At 40.1% G+C, this 23,465-nt stretch overlaps 1 protein-coding gene and 1 pseudogene across 1 annotated transcript in view; one reads left to right on the forward strand and one right to left on the reverse strand.

Moving 5' to 3' along the window:
* The window catches only part of NFU1 (NFU1 iron-sulfur cluster scaffold), a 23,011-nt gene extending 3,858 nt beyond the window's left edge, over positions 1-19,153 (forward strand). Inside the window, exons 3-8 of the mRNA XM_032786576.2 lie at positions 4,010-4,145; positions 7,223-7,289; positions 8,658-8,772; positions 10,491-10,554; positions 17,200-17,374; positions 18,588-19,153. Of these exons, the coding sequence (XP_032642467.1) occupies positions 4,010-4,145; positions 7,223-7,289; positions 8,658-8,772; positions 10,491-10,554; positions 17,200-17,374; positions 18,588-18,635 (605 nt within the window). The 3' untranslated portion in view covers positions 18,636-19,153. The remainder of the gene's footprint in view (positions 1-4,009; positions 4,146-7,222; positions 7,290-8,657; positions 8,773-10,490; positions 10,555-17,199; positions 17,375-18,587) is intronic.
* On the reverse strand, positions 2,987-3,550 carry LOC116828401 (histone H3-like; annotated as a pseudogene).
* Positions 19,154-23,465: the final 4,312 nt, after the last annotated feature.

Genomic DNA, 23,465 nt, shown 5'->3' on the forward strand with positions numbered 1-23,465 from the left:
CAATTTTCTAATACAAAGTTGTATGAGAGAGGCACAATGCCAAGTCATATGAAATACAAAATTAAACAGTGAACAGAAGTTACAATGCAGGCAAGTGTAGTGAATGGTGAACAGAACTTACATTAATAAAGTGAACAATTAAAAACAATTTCGTTTATCAGTTCTACAGAGGGAGGGAGGGATAGCTCAGTGGTTTGAGCATTGGCCTGCTAAACCCAGGGTTGTGAGGAGGCCATTTAGGGATCTGAGACAATCTGGGGATTGGTCCTGCTTTGAGCAGGGGGTTGGACTAGATGATTTCCTGAGGTCCCTATGATTCTATGATCAGGAGCAGTCTGCTCCTCAGTATATCCTTCTGTACGTCTCTGGCCATCTTTGGGGCAGAAATTTGAAAGCTTTGTTTTAATTTTGAGTTGTCTGATTAATTGTAGGTGTTAGGTAGATTTGAGTCTTGAAGTAATTTTACTCTTCCTATCTGTCAATTTGTTAGGCGTGTTGCCCAGTTCTTTTTTAATTTGCCTAACACCATATTAAGGCACTGAGAAATTAAAATGGACTGAAATTACTATTTTGCAGTTTTTAATATTAACCTAGAAATTAATTTCTTACATTAGTTTGTCTGAAAAGCACTTCAGCTGCTAAAACTTGTAGTTAGGCAGCTCATGGGATTGTAGTAACATATATAAATTTTCAGCTTTGGATTTCTGGTTCAGAGCCAGTCTTTGTTAATGATAAAAAATTTTAGTTTCTTATGTCTCTTCAGTGATCTGTATAAAGTTAGTTTTGTCACAGAAAAGGGTTTGTAATACACGTTCAACATAATTGGCACTAACCATTAAGCAGTTTCAGGAGAGAGGCTAAGGGTGATTGGATCATGAAGATAGAGAGGGCTCCTTCTTTTGCACAGATCTGTGGAACATTGGAAGGACAACCCAGAGAGGTTTGAACTGTCACTGCAAATATTGTATGTGTGTGTGGACAGATGACTTCAATAGCCAGGTCTGTCAATCCAGCACCTTTCACTAACACTAAAATTCCCACGCACCAGGCACAATTAATATTATCTGCAAATGTAATCTGAAAACGTGAAGATTGGAACTCCAATTTACTATATCTGTGCCTACAATATTTTGTACAACTCTGTGCTCAGCAACAAAAAAAAAAAAAAAAAGATTCAGTTGCCTTTTGTGCTGCTGAAAATTGCAGATCAGCTTCTGCAGCTGCCTGGTGGATTGAACAACTCTGCCATGCTGTGAAGAAAGAGATGTGTATATATATACATTTTTAATTATGCAGGTGCCTGTTGTATAGAACCAACCACAAGTGGAAATATTATTTAAATGAATGTCTCAGTGCCCACTGCAGCAAATGCTTTTTGATGCAGATTCCAGAGGGCCTCAGACCTACCCAACTCAGAACTGAATTTTTTTGAAATTCGGATTTAATCAAGCAGTTGACTGACTCTGAGGGTTGTAGTCAGCTGCATACTGATCTAGAAATGTCCTTAAAATTGTCTTTTTTCTGTCTTTATTTTTCACATTAAATGATCAAACAGAAGAAAGTACATGGTATACTGGTCAGATAATTGAAAGAAGCAATATGTTTATTCTGTGTGCTTGATGCTACTTACAAAAACTGTAGATGATGATAAGCTTAGTTATTCACAGTATACACAAAGAGTTCCAGTTTGGCTAATGAGAAAGAAACATTGGTTTTTGAAAATAATTTGTTTTCTTAACTTCAGAAGATCCTGGGTACAATAGCCACCCTCATCTAATCAGGAAGATGTTTCTAGCCCTTGTAGATGGAGTTCTGTGACAGAACAGAGAATGTCTGTTAGTTGCTAAGTCAGGACTATTTCTGGCATGTTAGCACTGAGCGTCTCCGTGCTAATTCTTGTATTCTTTCTCTCAAAACTTAAGAGCTTGCGTGTGTGGTGTTTGTGTGGGTTAAAGACAAATGAGTTGTTGTCATGACAGACACCTGCAGAGGAAATTTGGCGATTTATAAATAGCCTGATTTGTCATCTAATACTAGGAGTCGTGATCAAAATTGCTGCTTAGGAAGTGAAAGCTTCAGCTCTTTTTTTGTTGCTTTAAAAAAAAAACAACAAATAATTTTCTCTAAGCCATGTGTTTCAGAAGTTAAATAAGCTTGCTTCCCAAATATTATGTACTCAGAATTTATAAGTATTTCTAGGGTTTTCTAATTTAAAAAAATCAGTGTCCCTTTGCTGAAGGTGATGTGCTGTTTTGAGAATCCTAATCATGCAATGAAATATGGCAGTGAAGGGACAGGAGAGTGATCTAGTGGTTAATGTAGAGAATAAGGAGGTAGGGTTCTATATCCAACTCTGACATTTACTTTGTGTGTGACATCACGTGTCCTTTAACCTCCCTGTACCTCACATTTCCAGTCTGTAAAATGATTATTGTAATACCAACTGCACAGCTCCATTGTGAATCTTAAATAATGTTTGCAAAGCACTTCGATATTTTTGAGTAAAAGAATATACTATTTCTTTTTATTAAGGTTTGGCCAGTCCAACAGAATCCCATTCAACTAATATTATCTGAGTAAACAACTAAATACTTTTTTCATAAATGTTGGTTATATTTTTACCAGCTTTTATAAATGATTTTAATATCAACTGTTAATACGAAATGTTTGCTAAAAGTCAATGAGCATGATATCAGAGCCAGCTTAGTTAAACTGATTGAGCTGTCCATTCAGATAAGATAGTTTGGGTGATTACAAATAATTCAGTGCTTGCTCTGAACAGCTATGCAGGTTTCCAGATTACTGCAATTTCTTGTCCACACCAAAATGTCACAAACACTCCTTACCAGGCTGTGTGTTCATTTTTTACAGTTATTTTCTGTGATACTTTTTCCTTTTTGATAATGCTGGAAAAGGAACAAAAAGATCTTAACATTAGAATATCTACAAGAGAGCGTTAGTCCATCTGCCCAAGTCCTACATTTGGAATGTTCTCAACAGGAGGATGATGATGGTGGATCTTTGGTAATAGTTTTGTAGTTGCCAAAAGCTGGTGGGTGTAAGCAAGCTTTTAAGCGCTCTCACCTCGGATATGCCAGGCTAACTGGATGTCCTTGGGCATGATAGTGACTCTCTTAGCGTGAATAGCACACAGGTTGGTATCCTGAAAGAGCCCCACCAAGTAGGCTTTGCTGGCTTCTTGCAGGGCCATAACGGCTGAGCTCTAGAAGCACAAGTCGGTCTTGAAGTCCTGGGCAATTTCACACACCGGGTGCTGGAAGGGCAGCTTGCGGATGAGCAGCTCAGTGGATTTCTGGTAGTGACAGATCTCTCGCAGGGCAGCAGTGCTGGGCCGGTAACGATGAGGCTTCTTAACTCCCCCGGTTGCAGGAGCGCTCCTCCGGGTAGCTTTAGTGGCCAGCTGCTTACGGGGGGGCTTTGCCACCGGTGGATTTACGGGCAGTCTGCTTGGTCCTGGCCATTCTCAGCAACCCTCACTCACAACCCCGGGACAAACAGCACAAAAGAACAAAGTAAGTGGAGACCCCACATAGTGTTCAAGTACCAAAGTGGTGAGCATGGAATAGCAACCTGAAAAGAAAAGAGAAGGGGCACAAATCTTATCTTAGTGTGGATGTTAAAAAGAGAGCCTCTGAAAAAGGATGGGGAGAGTGTTAGCTCTGTTCAGATAAACACAGAGAATGTGAGCAGCAAGTTGCTCAGGGAATAAAGTTGAGATTAAAACTAGCTGGGATAGGGTTTCATTAAGCTTTTCATCTGTGTCTTAAATTTAGTGAGTGAATTTGTTGATCTTCATGTTAATATGGGTACTTTGATGGAACTCATTGAGCCATGCTTGGTAAATTTCAGTGTTCCACAGTCCTCTGTTTTTAATAAATCTGTGTTGTGCAAACAAAACCTTGCCTGGCTAAATAAACAGGATCTCTGTTATTCCTTATATGAGCCACTTCTCTTTTTTGAACTTTTATTTCCTTCTTTCTCTTTTCAGTAAGATGCATGTTTATTCAGACTCAGGACACTCCAAATCCAAATAGTTTGAAGTTTATTCCAGGAAGACAAGTACTGGAGTCGAGGACCATGGATTTCTCTACACCAGCTGCAGCATTTTGCTCACCTTTAGCGAGGTGTGTTCAAACATTACATACTTTGTTCAAGGGACTATCTGTGTTAGTTACTGAAACACATGTATATACAAGTGTCATCATCAATGCAGCTGAATGTTAAAGAATGGATTTGCTGCATTTCCATTGTGGATCCTGCTTTTTCTCATAAAGTAGATTGAATGCCTAGAGAGATTACTTTGGCTATCAAGATTTTTATACTGTGCATGTCAGTGTGATAACTAAGTTCCTGGTCTTCTATTTCATTGTTCTGAATCCAATCATGGTAACATTCATTATTCCTGAAAAGGAAATATGCTGTTGTTCATACCTGTGTTCTGGATCCTGCAAAACTTTACTCAGGTGAATAGTTCTTTTGCTTGTAGTCACATTAAGATCATGCCAACTCACAGTGTAATGAAACAATTTACTAATTTTGGCACAGTTAATAACTTTTAACATTAGCTTCGAAGCCATTGGGTTTTTCTTCCTTTAAAATATGGGTGTGTTAGAAACACTACAGGGGAAAAATTAAAATTAAGTTTGTAATGAACCCTTTTTTCTAGTCTTATTCATGTATAATCTTTTGCAAAGGTCCTCAGTGCCATAGATCTGGAATATCCATAGTGAAACTTACTTGGACTAATACATTTCAATCCACTTGGACTATGAATCATTACTACAGTTTATTTTCCATCTAATACTTTGCTATATTTTCATTGGGTAAAAAAGGGCTGGGACACCATTAAAGGTCTGTCTGAAAGTGGGGATTGGGATGGGAAGGAGTCATAGGAGTCTTTTGCCTGCTGATGGTGATGAGATGCATTGGAGAATTGTTGCAAACTTGCTTCCTGGGGAAAGTGGGTGTGAACACTGCTTCTGGTATCTGCCATTGCATCAATAGCAGCCTCTGAAAATAATGCTCCTTATACCTGCTGTGTATGTGGGTGGAGAGGCTGCAGTGGGAGGGTGAGATATGGAAATGCCATAGTGTCACCTTCCCAAGATCATAGTTTAATTTGTTCTTATACGTGATGGAAATACTGCACACAAGTGAAAGCAGCTTAATGCAGCCCTCTGTCCAGGAAACGTAGTGTTATCCAGTATATTGCTATAATATTTCCAAAATGCTATAGGAGATTGGTAACCAAACAGGAATTTTTCAATTAAAGTTCTTTAATTCAAAGGTAATATGAATGCCCATATGTCTAGAACACCAGATGCAGCGTGAAAGGTATTTTCGTGCATCCAGTAGAGATTGTTTACAACCCAAGATCCCATTAGCAGAGTGCTGAAATACCGAGATGTGTATAAGCCAAATTATATTAGATTGCAGAATACAAATAACTGGAGGAAAATGATTTTGTTGCAAAATGTCTGAAAATGAACTTCTGTATAGGAAACCAAAAACAGTACATGCTTAGGAAGTACAAGGAATACTCACATCTTGTGATTCTGTGTTTAATGCTGCCCTGCCTACCGGCACAGTTAAAGTGTTTACTGCAAAACCATTAAAATCTTAGTTTTCATGCTTTGTAATTGGGATGCCCATTTGTTTTGGCATGAGAATATAAATCTTCCAAAGAAATAATATCAGCTATGCTAGCTTTAGATGATTTGGAGTGCACGTATAACTCCAAAATATTTTTTTAAGTAAAATTTTGGGACCGTTAGTCCATCAAGCAAATTAGAGTGTGGTGATATTTAAAACACACACACAACATGCACAGCTACATTTTTAACATTTAAAAAATTGTTACATGTGTAGGAAAGTTCCTCTTTGCCATACATAACCTGTGGTAAAGTATCTGATTTGTGCATCTCGAGTTGTATAGATTTCCCCTTTAAGAGAGTCTATTTTTCAGCTATTTATACTACTGTAAATGTATTCTGTCTCTGTTTTTAAGATTAGGGTTACTTACAGTGTTTTGTATGAAAATGCCAGATTTAACTTCTGTTTATTCTAGATATTCTTTATCATATCCCTGTGGGTGACAACAGACGTCATTTAACCTGTGGTCTAGGTATTAAGATTGTATAGATTTGAAATCACTGACTCCTGTGGCCACACAAACAAAACTGAGCATTTGTTGAGATTGCCTTTAAATCTCTTATTCTATTATTTTATAGTTAGAATAGTTTGTAATCAAAGTGTGTTCTTGTTTCTTGTCTGGTTCTAAAGTTTTAGTGTATTGGTCTGAATTTGTGTGATGATTGTTTACATACGGTATACCGAGGTAGTGAGAAATGAAGTATCAAGCTCAGATCTCTGAATATTTAATTTTAGAATTTTAATAGTGTTTTAATTGCACGAAGCAACTGAAGGTAGCAAAATTAAGTGAAACGGATATTTTTATAAACTTTGGTGTCCTTGCTTTCCGAGTAACTGCAACTTCAAATTCACCAACATCACCACGGCATCACTCACATACCATAACAATGAATAAAGATTTGAAGATGCCTTACACATTAAGCTGGCCTGTTAAAACATTGTGGGCTACTTTTCACTGAAAAGTTATTTCACTGTATAGCAAGTGTCGCCAGAGTCCTAGTTCAGTTCATTTTGGGGGAGTCTCTATGGAAGGAACAAAATTCAGAACAGCTTTTAATAAAAGAGATTATATTTAAAAGTTTTCAGCAACCTAATCTACTATTCTAAAGAAGAATCCCTGTCCTTCCACAGTTGCATACCAGGAATGTTGGGAGGTGTGTGTGTGTGTGTTTGTCATTCTTGACGCTGATCCAGTAGTTTTATGGATAAAGAATACCTACCCTCTTGGCTTCAAACAGGAGCAAGAGACATGAGCATTAGCTCTTTCATTCTTAACAGGAAAAAGTAACATGCTGTATATTCAGTATTGCACTCCATGATATGATGTTTTCTATTTACGACAAGCTGCAGAATTCCATTGCCATAGATAAAAAATGGAAGCACTTAAACTATAGAAGAACCTTTTGCCAATCTCCTTTAATGGTTTTATTTTCGTAGTGATGATTCTCCTCTAGAAATGTATTCTTGTAGGAAAGCAAGAAATACAGTGGAACATGATTGATAGAAACTTTTAATTTAGTGGTTTTTTGTGGTTAACTTTCTTTTGCAGGCAGTTGTTCAGGATTGAAGGAGTTAAAAGTGTCTTCTTTGGGCCAGACTTCATCACAGTCACAAAGGTAAGCGGAAAAGAGGTTCTAATGGTCTCAATATGAGCTGATGCTTGCCCATTCTACAGGGAGAGGTGAAAGGAACAGACTCCTGACAGATCCTTCCCTGGCTTACATAGCATATACTAGAAATCTTACCTTTCTTTAGAATGTCCTCAAAATATTCACTACAGGGATTTAATTTAGTTCGTCAAAATAATCTCTGTACAAAGTGAAATACAATTACCATAAAGCTGTGAAGGCACACTGTTGTTCTACTTACGGCTTCTGAGAATATTGTCTCTTGAATCTGATTTTCAGAGCCGCCAAATGTCACGGCTTCCCTTGACATGAATTATTGAGTAAGTGCTCAGCACTTTTTCAGTTCTAATCAAAATGCTAAAAGTCAGCGGAGTAAACTTTTAATATAACATTTTGCCCTTCTGTGGTCCCTTTCCTCTAAATTTGAATAAAAGAAGCCTCATATTTTACAGATGTGCATATTTACTATGGCATACTTAGGTTAACTAAGTTTCTGTAGCCATATATAGTGAACTAATGGCTGAGCTAGAAATAGATCTTGGGAATCCAAATGGATGATCATCAAGGCATCACTGTTGTCTGATCTAGAATGCACATGGCATTATAAATAGAGCTTGGAACCATCTGCTCCAGAAATAGATCTTTACTACTTGAGCTAAAAGAGAAGTTCCATTAAATATTAAGTAGTAGAAAGGTCCATATCATTTTAGGCTAGATAATAGTAAGCAACAAAATTGCAAACACATGATGGTGAAAGTCTATCCAACAAAGAACAGTGATGCACATAAATGCAAGCAAGTGCATTACATATTGCCTCCAAATCCCTTCTTTGCCTCCAGTGGCAAAGCTTATTCATCTTGGACTCAGGAGTTCACCCAACCCAGGAGGTATTGTGTAATAAATCCATAGCTGCATAAATACTATATAGTTGCTCTGCCATTTAGTCGGCAGCACATGAGATGTCAATAATAGAGCACACAACCAAAACATAAACAGGCTTCAAAAACAGTTTGTTGGTAGAAATAAATCTTAGCAGAATACTTGTGATTTTAGTTTCTTTTCATCTTATGTTGTTTATTTTTATACGCTAATATTTTATACAGCAGTTGGCTTGCAAACATTGCAGGCAACCGCTTAAATCCAAACAGCTAGACCTCTTTACTGAATATTTTAAATATAATTTTATGAAAACTTTTCTATTTCATATTGGATTTGATAAAAACGTTGAATAACATTTAAATTTCAGGCCTAAATGCCCAGCAAGGTGCCTTTAAAATGGACAAAGGGCCATGAATGAGATTCATCTTTGCAATGAGGCAGAAACACTGTATTTGGTTTTCTTAATTTTTTTTATAGGTGAGCGAAGATTTGGATTGGAATTTACTGAAACCAGATATTTATGCAACCATAATGGATTTCTTTGCCTCTGGTTTACCTGTAATTACTAAAGAGGCACCTCATACAGATACAGGTAAATGAAACTCTTCATGACTGGCTTATGCCTATATATGGTCTTAGTCTTCTCTTAAGCTGATGTGTTTGATAGATCATGTTCAGGGGAAATGAACTTGCCCCACAGAAAACATGTGAGAAGAGAATAACTGAAACAGTATAGATGGCTAAAATTAACACGCAAGATTCAGTTATCTGCATAAAATGCAATTAAACTAATAATACACAAACAGTTCAGAGCAGTTGTGTTGCCATGAATATGGGACCAGATTCTCAGATAGTGCAATGCTGAGGCCAAATTTTATAAACTCATTGATTCCAAGGCCAGAAGGGACCGTTGTGAATATCGAGTCTGACCTGTATAACACAGGCCATAGAACTTCCCCCAGATAATTCTGAGAGCAGATCTTTTAGAACAGTGGTTTTCAGTCTGTGGTCTGCTGACCCCTGGAGTCCACAGACTAAGTCTAAGATTTCCAATGGGCTCTTCAGCCTCATTTGACATTTTTTAGGGGTCTGCAAATGAAAAAAGGTTGAAAACCGTTGTTTTAGAAAAACATCAAACCTTCAGTGGCACTGACTTTACACCAGCAAAGGATTTGGCAAGGCTGTTCTAGCCTTTTTTGGTTTGAAACATATTTTAAGTGTTTGGGTTTCTGTGTGAACAAAAATATTGGAGGTTGCTACAGAGTCTGCTTTTTATAAGCTTGCTATAAAGATCATTTTTCTCCTTTGTGAAGTGTTGAAATGCCCCCTGTTAATGGATTAATTGTAAAATTGCAGTAGTGTTACAACAAGAATGCAGAGAAGAGTTGCTAAACTGAGCTGGAGGGAAACGCTGCCTGTGTTGAGATGTCCAGGTAGCCCATCTGTTGCTGTCAGCTGTTCTTTCAGTATGTTATCCAGAGAACTGCCTGGAGTGTCATTTTGAAAGTAATGACTTCTGCTAAGTAATTTAGGAGTTTTGAGGTTTATGAGTCTCAGTTCCACTGAAAAGATGCTTCAAAAGGAAAAACAACCATCTTTATAACTACTTTTCAGCCCTGTAGCTGGAAACAGTAGCCGTTTGTCCTTCAAATAAAATTTAAAATGCTTTAATGAAGGTTACTAAGACAGTTGGTCAGTCAAGTAACTAATGTAGGTCTTGATACTCTAATAAACTTCACAGTTATTAGGAATCTGGAGACAATTTATATATCTGTAATAAACCCTAGACAGAAGGAGAATTGTATACCAGAACCCTGATGATCCTCCATTTCTCCACCCAGCCATCCACCCCCAATTCCTGCCATCTGATTCATGGCTGATCCTATAGAAAGAGAGGTGACATATACCTATTGAGGAAATCTATATTGGTGTAACTTACGTGCTGAGGAGCCAGAGGGAGAAGTAGGTTGTAATACAGGGATGCCTGTGTTAGCCCACAGACCTGTGTCCCATGCTGTTAGTGGCTTTTCTTGCTACTCTGTGCTTTGAGAAAAACTGTGGTTATGCTTGTGTGTGAGTAAAAGAGAGAATATTGAGGAAAATCTGAAAAGGTTTCATGTACGTACTGTAAATTACACCAGTTTAGATTAAGCTGTGCGTTTAGCGCTCAGAATTGTCCTGTGGTGATGTATTGTTGGTACTACTTAATCATGGAAAAAGAATATTTTTTTACAAGTATTTTACCACAGTATTATTAATCATAATAAGTCCTTGTCAACATTTTTCTTTGCATGTGTTTTTCCCCTAAAGCTGCATCAGAAGATGACGATGAAGTTGTATTAATGATTAAGGAACTTCTGGATACCAGAATAAGGTAACTTTAAACATTGCTAGTTTAAAGCATTGTCACACAGTAGGCATGTTTTGAATTATTTCAGACTGATGCAATTCTAAATATTTTTAGGATTACACAAATTAAATGGGTAACGTGGCATATTTCAGCTTGGTGCACGGAGAGGCCACATTTGTTCATATTGTCTCTAATTGAAAAATGCACCTCGAGGTTCCCTGTGAAAACTAGCTTTGTGCTGAACAGTGTTGATTCAGTCAGATCCCTCACTGAACTGAAACTGACCCCTTCGAATCAAACTGCACTTTCCCAGATGCTTTTAGAAGACAATAGGATCCTGAAACCCACAATAGAGTGTGTTTTTTAAAATGAGTTCATTGGGACCAACCTGGTTATAGCTTTAAGTGCTACTGCAGTCTAAATCTCTAATAATAATAAAAATAACATGACAGATCTTAGATTTTGTGGTAAGCACTCTTATTTTTTCCCCCTTCATGTATTCATCTCCCTTTTTTTTCATATTTTGCTGTTCTCAGTTGTTTCAAATCGTTTATCATTTCATTAAAGTAAAACTCTCTCATCTCAAATTTATATCTCAGAAATTCACTCACAGAAGTAATCTGAGCTTCAATCAACTTTTATCCGTAAATTTTTTTTGCAGCAATTATATTTGGGTTTTGACACCACTCGAAATTAGAATCTGGTAGTCAGTAATGTAGTGTTTAGAGCAGTTAAGAGATGTTTTTCAGTTCTTGTCATAAGGCAGCGCCACCTGGAGCATCCTTCTGCTGCAAGCTGTGGCATGACAGGCACACCTGCCTCAGTTTCCCTCCTTCATAGTCCTCCAAAGTAGTCCAAAGATTATTTGAGTGTAAATAGCCCTTGTGGGTTTAATTTATTACAAAAGAAAATCGTATGCGCATAAATCCCAACACCATAATCCAGGCAATACACCTCTACCTCGATATAATGTGACCCGATATAACACGAATTCGGATATAACGCAGTAAAGCAGTGCTCCGGGAGGGGGCGCACGGATCAAAGCAAGTTTGATATAGCACGGTTTCACCTATAATGCGGTAAGATTTTTTGGCTCCGGAGGACAGCATTGTATTGAGATAGAGGTGTACATTGAATACAGCCCCAGCATGCCCTTGCTCTCCAGCACAACCCTCTCTGGCTCCAGCTCTCTGATTCCAAGAGCCAGCTGGCATCTCCTTCTGTTGGTCTCAGCCTTCTCTGCCCTTTGCACTCTTTGGCTCAGGAAGGACAGTTTTGGCTCGCCTCTCTGCTGGCTCCCTAATCCTCTCCCCTTTCAGCCTTGTGGCACCGGCTTTGGTACTTGAAAGTCAGCAAACTAGAACTTCCGTTGGCTCGTAGCTCTCAGCCTTTTTCAGCCTCCCAGCACTGGCTCTTCAGCACCGGAAGGTCAGCCGTTCAGCCCTTCCACTGGCTCTGTGATAATTTGTCCCTCTTTCGAGGGCGGGCCTACAGCGAGTTTTCTGCTCTCTGCAGATTTTTCCAGAGACCTCTAATGTCCTGACTATTCCTGAATGGTCTCTCTCTCCCTAATCTTGTATAGCACCTAGGTGCTGCTCCACCCTCTTAAATGACCAAACTGGGACTACCAGAGTGAACAGAAACAAATAAGAAATAGAGAAATGTGGATGTGGGGAAATGCCTAATGTATTTCAGAAGTCCTCTTGTTCCGACGATGGCTTCTTCACAAATCACACATTCCAGGAGCATACACTCTTACATACGGTGTAAGTGAATAGAATCAATTTGCATTTTTCAAGAAAATGCACCAATTTGGGCTTTTTTATTTATAATTTCTATAAAATTCTGAAAGCTCTTATAAAAATAAATTATAAGGGGTATCTTTCAGCTGAAATATAGTGACAGTAAACTCATCTTTCAAAGGTGAGGAAGGGATATAGAGGGGAGGAGAAAAATCTTATCTAATTATATGGATCTATGTATGGTGTGGGTATAGAAGTTTTCAAACTGTAGGGTGCATCCCCCTTTGTCCTCCCTACTATCCCCTTGGGGCATGCCAAGTTTTATCGCGGGAGGCAGAGGACGTGACAGGGCTGGGCTGAGGGGCTGGGGTCAGGAGGAGACTTTGTCTGGAAGGCGGAAGCACACAGGACTCTGAACTGGTGGTCTTGCCTGCTTTAACCAGGCTTTTTACCCATTTTACTCCCTCACAGCTGCAGCTGTGTCCACCAACTGGCAGGAGAGACTGTTGGGAGTTTTGTGAGTGGGAAGTTAGACTGCACTCCAGGAGTACTGGCACTCCCTTCCCCCAGCCACACAGAGCCTCCTCTTGATCCCAGCCTTTCAGCGCAGCCCCAGGGCTAAGAGCGCTGTCTCTTTCCCCTGCTGGATAGAGAATAGGGTCATGCTGAAGTGCCAGGGTCAGGAGTGGGCTGTGTCCGGCAGGGAGGTCAGTACTCAAGGGGTGCAGCCTTTTGCAGCCCTTCAGCTCAGCCCATCTGCTTCCCTTGAGTGGGGGTAATGGAGCAAGGCAGGGAGCAGAAAGCTTCCTCAACTGCCGTGTGGTGAGTACTCCCTCTCCAACTGGCCCCCCGCAGGTACCAGGTGTGATGCACATGGCAATCTTCTACATATCCTTGGGAGACCAGGTTGAGTGGGGTCCATTGTGTTAAAAGCAGCATTTGTGGATTGGGATGGTATGTCACTCTCAAGGACAGAGATGGGATGTGAGGCATGAGAGTTCAAAGGACGATACTGAAAATGTGCTAGACGGGAATAGACTTTTGGGGACAATAAGTGTGAAGTGTATTTCCTGGGGGATACCTCGGGAGAGGTTAATGCAAATTCCCCACCTCTGGTTATGCAAAAAGCGAGTCTTTGGCACTGCAACCTGAGGAATGACTTGTACCAGTTCACGGACACTGGCGATCAAAGGCCTAAGCTGCGTAAAGAAACAGCTGAACTGGGTTCTGGTTCTGTTCTGCTAACCTGGGTTCTAGTTCTGGTTCTGAATCGAGACTGTTACAAACTTGTAACCACAAGGGAAAAAAAAAAGTTGTGGGTTTTGAAAGAGTAATTATCCACTGGAGCCTGAGGTTGGAGTTGGGGGTGACCTCTGGTAAGCTTTTTAGCATGAATGTAGGTTCTTTTCTTGTTTTAACATGTTTTCTCTGTAATGCTTTCACCTTAACAAATGTGCTTGCTTAGAAAACGCTAAGTGGCAACTTATAATTGTGGCCAATACTCTGGTCAGAGCCTCTGGAGAGAAAGCCAAGTGCAGTCGCTGGCCTTTTAGGCTGCTGGAGATATCACATTGTAGGCAGAGAACTGTGCAGCCTTACTAATCCCCTGGGCAGGAAGGAGTGAGACGCAGGCTCTGTCCAAGAGAGGTGATGGCTGAGGAGCTAAGAATCTAGAGTGTTGCCCTTGCCGGATCACAAGTGGGGAACACACTGTGTTGCCCTGAAACTGTGACACCAGGCACTCCTCCCCTCATTGCTTAGAAAAAGAGAGGTGTGCCTGGGACATGGGGGTGGCTCATCAGAAGAAAGTTTGGGCTCCTCTAGTATGTAGTTAGGATTTGAAAGACAGCATTAAGTAAGCGTTGCTGTCGTGGGTTATGTGATTGCCTAAATCCCCCATGGTACATTAGCCTTAATATTCACAGTTGCCTCTTTTATATTCCACAGAAGTTCTGTTAAAATTGTTTGTCCTTCTTCTCAGATGGCCAGGAGGCTGTTGAACAGACCTTTTGCAGTAGTCTGTGTTGTTGTGTCAATATCATTACTGAATAGCTTCCAAGAGTTCTGTATAAGCCCAGTGATAAATACAGAGCATTCATTGTTTATACTGAAGAACATCAAAAATAAAAGCAAAGAAATCAGAAACCTTATGACAGTATGTCTACACTGCAGTTAAACACCTGTGGCTGGCCCATGTCAGCTGATCTGGATTTATGGGGCTTGGGCTACGTGGCTGTAAAATTGTGGTGAAGACATTTGGGTTCAGGTTGGCGCCAAGCTCTGGGATCTGGATTGCTCAGGCTCCAGCCTGAGCCCAAACATCTACACCACAATTTTACAGCCCTTAGCCCAAGCCCCACAAGCCTGAGTCAGGTAACACGGGCCGGCTGCACTCTGGGAGGGAAAAAAGGAAGACTGGAATTGTGCCATAACATGTTAAAATCTTGTTGTCAAATAAAGGAAGAATGAATTCTCAATCAGATGCTTTTTTGTCTGTTGACTTCCAGGAATTAAGGTGATTTGTTTAGAACAAGTTGTTGATGCTGATGTTAATAAATGTGACCAGATCCTAAATGATTCCAGCAGGGGTGAAGTTCTCAAGTGTTTTTCTGGCAAATTGGTATAAAGAGCTTCTGTTCAAGTAACATGACGCTTTTTAGTTTGGCATCTGGAAAAATGTTGCTATGGGGATGCATTTATAAAGTTGGTCATTTGTTAGTTGTGACAGGAGACTAGATTGGGGAAATGTCAATAGCTCTGGGGTCCAATCCTGTGAGATGCTGTGTGCCTCATCAACTAACCAGATCAGGCCCATACGTACTTTGTTTTCTTCCATACATTGTGTATACAAAGCACAACAAGCATTCAGAACCCTCTAGAATGTGTCATAATTATTCCCCATACTACTACATTCAGTTTGTAACAGGCTCTAATACACAGAAGACAATTTTAGGAAGGAAAGTCCTCCAGTTCTTCCGCTTACTGAGGATTCTGCCTTAATACAGTACAGAGAGGAGGGTGAATTGGTGACAATTAAAATTGATGCCTGTTGGAAAGTTTCCGGATGTTGCTGTGGGGGTGGAAGTGAAGGCTGATTATCATGGGAGTTAATTTTAACTTAGTTGTCTTGATAGCTTGTATAATATAAAGAAATGTGATTACTCAGTTGTTTTTGGTTGTGAAAAAGCAGACAAATGTTTTACAAGCTTGTAGCTCTCTATTTCCATATTAACTTGCCAATTGCAAAAATACTAGTTCAGAACTTAAAACTGGCTCTTGCTCTCTTCCTTCACTAAGTATTTGCTACTAATTTTTTTTTACTAATAGAACACATCATGGAATTCTCAAACTTTGTATAGGAATGGATGGCTAGGGAGTTGTAGAGCCTTTGTCTCTGTCACTAGCCCAGGTCAGAGTTGTCAACAGTTGATGCTGTCTGATGGCTAATTCTTAGTTCTGTGTGATGGGGGTTGGGAGGGATTGCAGGCCAGCTCCCAGTCACAAAACCCATCAAAGTTGGCACATTTCCTCATTGGCCAAGGAATAAATAGGCCTTAGGCTATGTGTACACTATAGAGCAGAGGTGGGCAAACTACAGCCCGCAGGCCACATCCAGCCCATGGGACCGTCCTGCCCGGCCCCCGAGCTCCTGGCCTGGGAGGCTTGTCCCCAACCCCTCCCCTGTTGCCCCCCCTCTCCCTTCACAGCCTCAGCTCACTCGCTTTGCCCCCAGTGCAATGCTCTGGGTGGTGGGGCTGTGAGCTCCTGGGGCAGCGCAGCTGCAGAGCCCAGCCTGACCTGGTCTCTGTGCTGTATGGTGGTGGGGCATGGCCCGTCTGTAGCACTGCCAGCCACTGGTGCTCCAGGCAGCGTGGTAAGGGGACAGGGAGTTTGGGGAGGGGGTAGATAGAGGACAGGGGAATTTGGGGTGGTGGTCAGGGGGCAGGGGTGTGGATCGGAGTCGGGGTGGGGAAAGGGGTTGAATGTGGGCAGAGGTCCTGGGGAGGCAGTCAGGAAGAAGGGGGGGTTGGATGGGGTGGCAGGGGGCAGTCAGGGGCAGGGGTTCCAGGAGCAGTCAGGGACAGGGAGAAGGGGTGTGTGGATGGGGCACAGGGTCTTGGAGGGCTGTCAGGGAACAGGGGAGGTTGGATGGGGCAGGAGTCCCAGGGCGGGGGACAGATAGGAGGTGGTTGCTGGGCCACGACCGCCTCCCCTAACTGGCCCTCCATACAATTTACGAAACCTGATGCGGCCCTCAGGCCAAAAAGTTTGTCTGCCTCTGCCATAGAGCTTACAGTAACATTGGTACAGCTGTGCAAGATCTCTTGTGTAGCTGCTTTATGTCAACAGGAGAGAGCTCTCCCCTCGACATAATTAAACCACGCCCAGTGAGTGGCAGTAGCTATTTTGGTATGAGATGCCCTCCTGCCAGCATAGTGCTGCTCATGCTACCACTTATATCGCTCAGGGGTGTGTTTTTCACATCCCTGAGCAACATAAGTTTTGCCGACATAAGTGGTAGTGTAGATATGGCCCCAGAGAAAGAACTTTGGTCCCTTCAGATCAGGGTTGGGGAATGTTGACCTGGAGTGCTCTAAGGAGACACTTCATATTAGTCTGTATCAGCAAAAAGAACAAGGAGTACTTGTGGCACCTTAGAAACTAACAAATTTATTTGGGCATAAGCTATCATTAGCCCACGAAAGCTTATGCCCAAATAAATTTGTTAGTCTCTAAGGTGCCACAAGTACTTCTCGTTCTTTTTTCTAAGGAGACATTTGTCCTGTCATTGCCCATGTTGGACCAGTGTAAAAAGAAAGAGCTAGAACTAACGCTTACATAAGCATTAAATGAACTCTTACAAATTTTTAGAACACAAATTACCTGCAGCAATATTTCTATTATAATAAATATTCTGTTTCCTCAGGCCAACAGTTCAGGAGGATGGAGGTGATGTCATATATAAAGGCTTTGAAGATGGGATTGTACAGTTAAAGTTGCAGGGTTCATGCACTAGCTGTCCCAGTTCTATCATAACGCTGAAGAATGGGATACAGAACATGCTGCAGTTCTATATTCCAGAAGTAGAAGGCGTGGAACAGGTATGTGAACATGAAGGTGTGTTTTTGATTTATGGACAGGACCTCTTCCCCCTCAGAGGCATGTAGAGTTCTGCTCAAGTAATTTAAAACACAATTTTTTAAAAGTACATAATTTTGCAAGTCCGATGATATGGCATTTTAAGCAAATGGATACAGGGCAATATAAAAGGAATAACAGTATTTTACCCAGAAACATCCATGCCATTGTGAGTTACTGATACTTACAACAGGTTATGTCTGGGTTTTGTTTTTTTTAAATTTACCAAAGAAAAGCTTCATCTCCTTGGGGACTGGATGCTGTTAAATGCCTCTGCTTCCTGCAAAACTTCCATTATTAGAAGCTGCAACCTGCATGGGTCTCGGACCACAAATCAACCTTGAATGGGAAAACTTCTTTAATGAATTATGGGGAGAGTAGTCAGATTAAATCCCTAGAATCCACCTTCTTCTAGCATGGCTTGGCAGATCAAATAAAGTGGGGCAAAAAGCCCAACACATTTTGTTCCTTGCGCAGTTACAACTGTTTTTATTTTTCCTCATCCTTGCATTTGTACTGTGCACTCTAAATTTGGTAGTGTTATTTTGTTCCAATAACACAGCACATGAAGTTTTAGTTTTCCCTTTTTTATTGACTCTGTTTCAAATGTATTGCTTCGCATTAGTCTCAGAAACATGGGATGGATTTTATAACTGGAAATTTTTTTGGAAAAACATTTTGGTTTTTTGGTCAGTGAACAATATTTTAGTGTTTTGGGGACATTCTTCTGATATATATAATTAACCAGGAACAATTTTTTGCTCTCTATATACTAAGATAAGTCTGTGTCCACAAAAATACAATTTCAGATACATTTTCCAATTAAACATCTGGTATGTGTTAGTGAATGTTCTTAATGCTTTCGTAACCACTTGGTCTGCTTCTTAGCATTACACAACCTTCTTATTTCAGTCAAATCTCCTCATGTCATTTTGATTGAAGTGAGTGGCTCACCTCTTTCATGTGACCATCATCATATAATGGCACTGAACAATTGCTACTCCCATTGCTTTCTCTGGGAATTAAGTAGCTCTTGAGATTGGGTTCGATGTAATTAACTGTGTGAACAACAAATGTTGTCATTTATACTTATGGCTCTTTCTTGAGCTCTTGTGTGGTCCTAGTGAAGCAAAGTTGAAAATGATTACTTAAACAATGTTTGGGTTTTGGTTTTAGGTTGTTGATGATGAAGATGGAGTGGAGAAAGAAGCAAACTCTACCTGAGCTAACAGCATGTGTGAGACTCTAAATAGAAAAGTTTTCCTGGGGACGTGTATAACTTAACCATGTCCTGAGGAACAACAAAAATTGCCATTCTCTACTTTAGAAAAATAGTTAAATTTTCATCTTTTAACATGCCCCCCCCCCCATTTAAAGATAATACACTGCTTTTTCCAGGGATTTACTGTATGGTCTGCTTTCAAAAGAGAACTTGTTCCTTCTCCTGTAGACTTCATAACTGTTACGCGTGGTTAAGAAACAAATGAAAAAGGCATTTTTAAACAGTGATTTGTTGGTCTATTTCTATTTCACATACACAGGCTTAAGAATAAAAGTGGGAAGTGAAAAAAGTAAGTGAAATTGTTTAGAATAAATTCTGAAGAAAGTTGTGCATTTTATATAATATCTGTATCAAATATTCTCTCTGTTCTGCCTTATGGGCATTTGGAATGACTTGCAATTATATTCTGAAGCTCTGAGATGTAGTTTATTTTTATGAAGTAAATTATTTTTGTTCTTGATTACTGTGTATGAGTTTTGACTAAAAGTTAACTTGGTCACTTCAAATGTTTGTTGATTATACCCAGTTGTTAAATATAATAATATTGACTAGTTTTGTGATTATTTCCTTCCTTCCAACAATTGTATAGACAATGGCAACAAAATCAGATACAATTAGTTACAGATGTGAATCAACTCTCTAAGAAAACTCCATTTTTAAAAAAGAGTTCATTAGATGATCCTGATCAGCCATGATAGTTTATAACTTTTTTATAACTAAAGATTATCCAGCATATATTATTAATCTGTTTAAATTTGCAATAGGTCCAACCCTTAACATACTATTTCTGGGTGAGGAAAAACGTGGCGGGAGAGAACACGTCAGTTTTTAAATGTTTGTAAAACTATGGGAAGGGAAAAAGTTGACTTTTTGAAACTGAAACATGTCACTCGTGTATTTCAAGAGCAAAACATCTATTTCATGGGTACGTAGACGCATAACCTGTTTCCAGTGCGCAGTCTGAGTAGATGACTTGGGTATTAGAGATTCTGCTTTCCAAATGAGTTGCTGTATGGCTATGAATTGGGCTCGTGGCTGGAAGAGTTCCCACAGTTTTTGTGCTCCCTCCCCTACATGCAGGAGTTGATTGCCTGCTGCACATGCCCCATCTCCCTTCAAGAGCCACGGCTCTTCAGGAAGCTTCCACAGAACTAGACTCCATGGTGAGTGAACAGTACATAACTCCTGAAATTCTGCCTCCCTCCCATCCCATGCCCAATGGAACCAGAGCAGGTCTGTTGCAAGAAGAGCCTTTCATATCAATAGGCAGGGTTTGGGGCAACACAGTGATCATCACTGAATAAGAAAAACAGCCTTAGAAATCCCTGCTCAGAGCAGTCTTGAGTGATCATTTTTGAGGAGCTAGGATTCCTTTAGAAAATTCAAGATCTGGTTTACTCTTCCAGGTTTTTCAGTAATTATAAGTGTGCTACTTACAGCCTAATCACAACTGAGTATCAAGTAGGGCACTGTAAGTACACAGTGTGAGGTAGTAAGGACCACATTTTCAGTTGGTTTCACTCCACCAATTTCCCGGATCTCATGAATCAAACCAGCAGAGAATTGTGCCCACAGGTCACAAAGCAGCATGTGGTAAACAATGGACTTTATGCTCTCTCTCTTCAGTTTCAGGATAAATATTTTAATAAAACAACTGTTGGAACTCTGATTTGGAGTCATAATGCAGTGTCTTATAAATAAGAACCAGGATGTGGAGTTTGGAACTCCCGTGTATTTTTGTCCCCCTCCCTCTTACAAGTAAACAATGTCTAATCTTGCTAATGTATTTATAACTAAAATTACCCCTGAGGCAGATGTGTGCTCTTCAAAGGACCAGCTTGTGCACAGGCTAACACCATGCTTCTTGCTTTCAGCAGCAAAGTACAAAATGGCTGGTAATGTTTCTGATATCTCAAAACTTGAGCTTTTTTGGCCTGATTTCAGATCAGTTTCCTGACTACCTTTATAAACCATTAAATACTCAAATGTGAAATAGGTATATTGTGAATTAAATAAATCCTGTCCATTTGTCTGTCAGTGTGCTTTGTCTCTTTTGGTCAGTATTTTTATTAGCATGGGTAGGCAACATTAACCCATCTATACACTAAGGGCTCAATCTGCCTCCGCTATGGATGCGTAACCAGTGCAAATTTCTGTGGGAATGGTATGTACACAGACAAGGGCTGAATTTGGCCTATTTTACACTTGAAGTTAAAGATTAATGAAGACACATTAAATCCCTGTTAGCTTTGTGGTTAAAGCACTGGACTGGACTCAGTACATTTGAATTTCAGTTCCAGCTGTGCCATAGACTGAAGTGGATGGATTGAGTTTGTTTCACACAGTGACTGAAAATGTGAATGGTGGTGCTTTGAGGTTAATGGAGATGACATTCATGTATCATTGGCCAAATAGATCATACAATGTCAGTGAGTTAGGTGAGGGAAGGACAGTTTATTTCTATTTGTTCTCAGTTGTGCTATAATGATAGATTGGTAGATTCCTTGGGCCCTCCCCCCAAAAAGACAAACAAACAAAACTGGGTTCTTTCATTGTCAGGAACTACTCAGTCTTGTAGTCTGCCCACTCAGAATCTAGATTATTGCTCTGTCGAAGGCCGCACCATTTCTGTTGTCCCTTAGTTAAAATCTGTTGTTAAAGTAAGATCATATCGAGTCACAGAAAAAAACGAGTAAAATAAAAATTTAAGGTCAACACTCCACCTTTAGAAGGGGTGGGGAAGGGGAACCAAACAGCTTGATTTTAAATAAATACTCTACTGAAAAGTCATGTTGTAAAAATGTGTTTATTTAGATTACTCGTTGCACCGTACTCGATGAATGATTATGGAATTTACTTGTTGCTATGTATCCTGGGTGTTTACTTTTGTGTTTTTCAAGTCAGTTTCAACTTAGAGCTGCAAGGCTGATTTTCAAAATCGGAATGGGATAGTTTATTTTTTTTAAATAAAACTGCTGTCACTGGAATTTTTTAAATTGTAGGAAATTTCCTTTTCTTTTGTACTTGCTAAAAGCTTGCTTTTTCAGGATTTATACATAGGGACACGTTGCCTGTCCTTTTCAAGAATGGCTTCTTCAGCTTTTTGCAGTGTAGGGTCTCCATTTACTGCTGTTTAAACAGTTCTTTTGTATTGTATTTGATAAAGATTATTTAATTTTTAGATGCATATGGTTTATTCTTTTAGATGTTTAATATTTTGTCACTATACTAGAGCTCTTCTGCCAGCAATATACGTCTTATTTTCAACTTTATCATTATTTTACAGTGTCATCTAGGGGTTAGAATGGGGGAACTGGCAGTTAGGAGTTCCAGTCACTTTGTGAATTTAAGCAAATCATAACTTTTGAGTACCTCAGTTTAACCATCTGTAAAATGGGATAATACAAATAATAAATGCTGAGGCTTAATTAATGCTAATGAAGTGATTTGTGATTCCTAGATGAAGCATCACCATTAACACCATCACTGACTTAAAAAACAAACATACCCTTCTCTTACTGTTATAGGTGTCCTCCTACCATACTCACCTGCCACTCAATGTGTTTGGACTTGTCTCATTCCCTGCTGTCTAGTCAAAGTTCCTCCCTGCTAATGGTGGTAAATTGGGTGGTCTGTGTCAAGCTTTGGCTCAGAGCTAATTACCAAACCTGAGTTCTAAACTCCAATCCCCAGGGAATGCAAAAAGTGTGATGGGTTGCTAGGGTTGTGCCTGAGTGCACAGAAATCTAATTGTGACTTTCTAGCAGTCACATGACTTTTTCTTTTAATCATGTATGTCAAGTCCTTCATTTAGGATGAGCAGGGCTAGATCATCTCAGTTACTTATGTGATTTCAGTTTATAGCAGAGCATGGCCCTTAGACACATTCTATAATCAACCAAAAGCTTTGATCAATCCAGGACTTCATTAATAATCTAACCAAACCCCTTCTCCCCTCTCCTCCCATGATGTCTTGGTCCTTCCTATCCTTGATCATGTGGTGTATAATATGGCCGAAGTGTTATCTATCCAGGGTTTTTAGACTACAATTTCCTACATGCAGGGACTGTATCTTCTTTGGTATTTGTACCATGCTTTGCCTGGCAAGTTCCAAAGAGCTTTTCTTCAACTTACCTGAAAAAAAGCTTTGTGTAGTTTGGAAGCTTGTCTCTTTCACTGACAGAAATTGGCCCAATAAAAGGTATTCCCTCACACAGATTGTGGTTAAATGACATTAATAATAAGGTGGTTTCCAAATGAAACTCATTTTCTAGGTTTCATGGTTCAGACCCAGAAATTGGATGAGGCCCAATTAATATCCCCTTACTTCCTCCACACCCTCTGCCTCCTGTTCTCTCTTTCCCCCTATCCCCTGGATGTTTGCTGTAACAGAATAGTTTCTGGCTTTTGTGGGGGATACTGACACTGTTCCCTTGCAACAGAGAGCATGCTTGGGCATAGCTTAGCGTGCCCACCAAGTCACAGCCTTCCACAAGGCCTGGTTAAAGGTAGAGCTTTTCTTAGGTAAGGAGTGTTAGTAGAGGCTAGGAGCAGACTTTTCCCATGCTGCCCTCTAAGACTTGTTATAAAGTGCAGAGGGGAGTTTGTAGGGGAGAGGTAGCCATGTTCGTCTGTAGCCACAAAAAAAAACAACAGGTGTCCAGTGCCTGAAAGACTTGCATTTATTTGGGCATAAGCTTTCATGAGTAAAAAAACCCACTTCTTCATATGCAGCAGGGGAGTTTCGTTTCCAGGCAGGGTCAGACCTGGCC

Source organism: Chelonoidis abingdonii, chromosome 2, assembly GCF_003597395.2.
Source record: "Chelonoidis abingdonii isolate Lonesome George chromosome 2, CheloAbing_2.0, whole genome shotgun sequence".
Taxonomy (NCBI): Eukaryota; Metazoa; Chordata; order Testudines; family Testudinidae; genus Chelonoidis; species Chelonoidis abingdonii.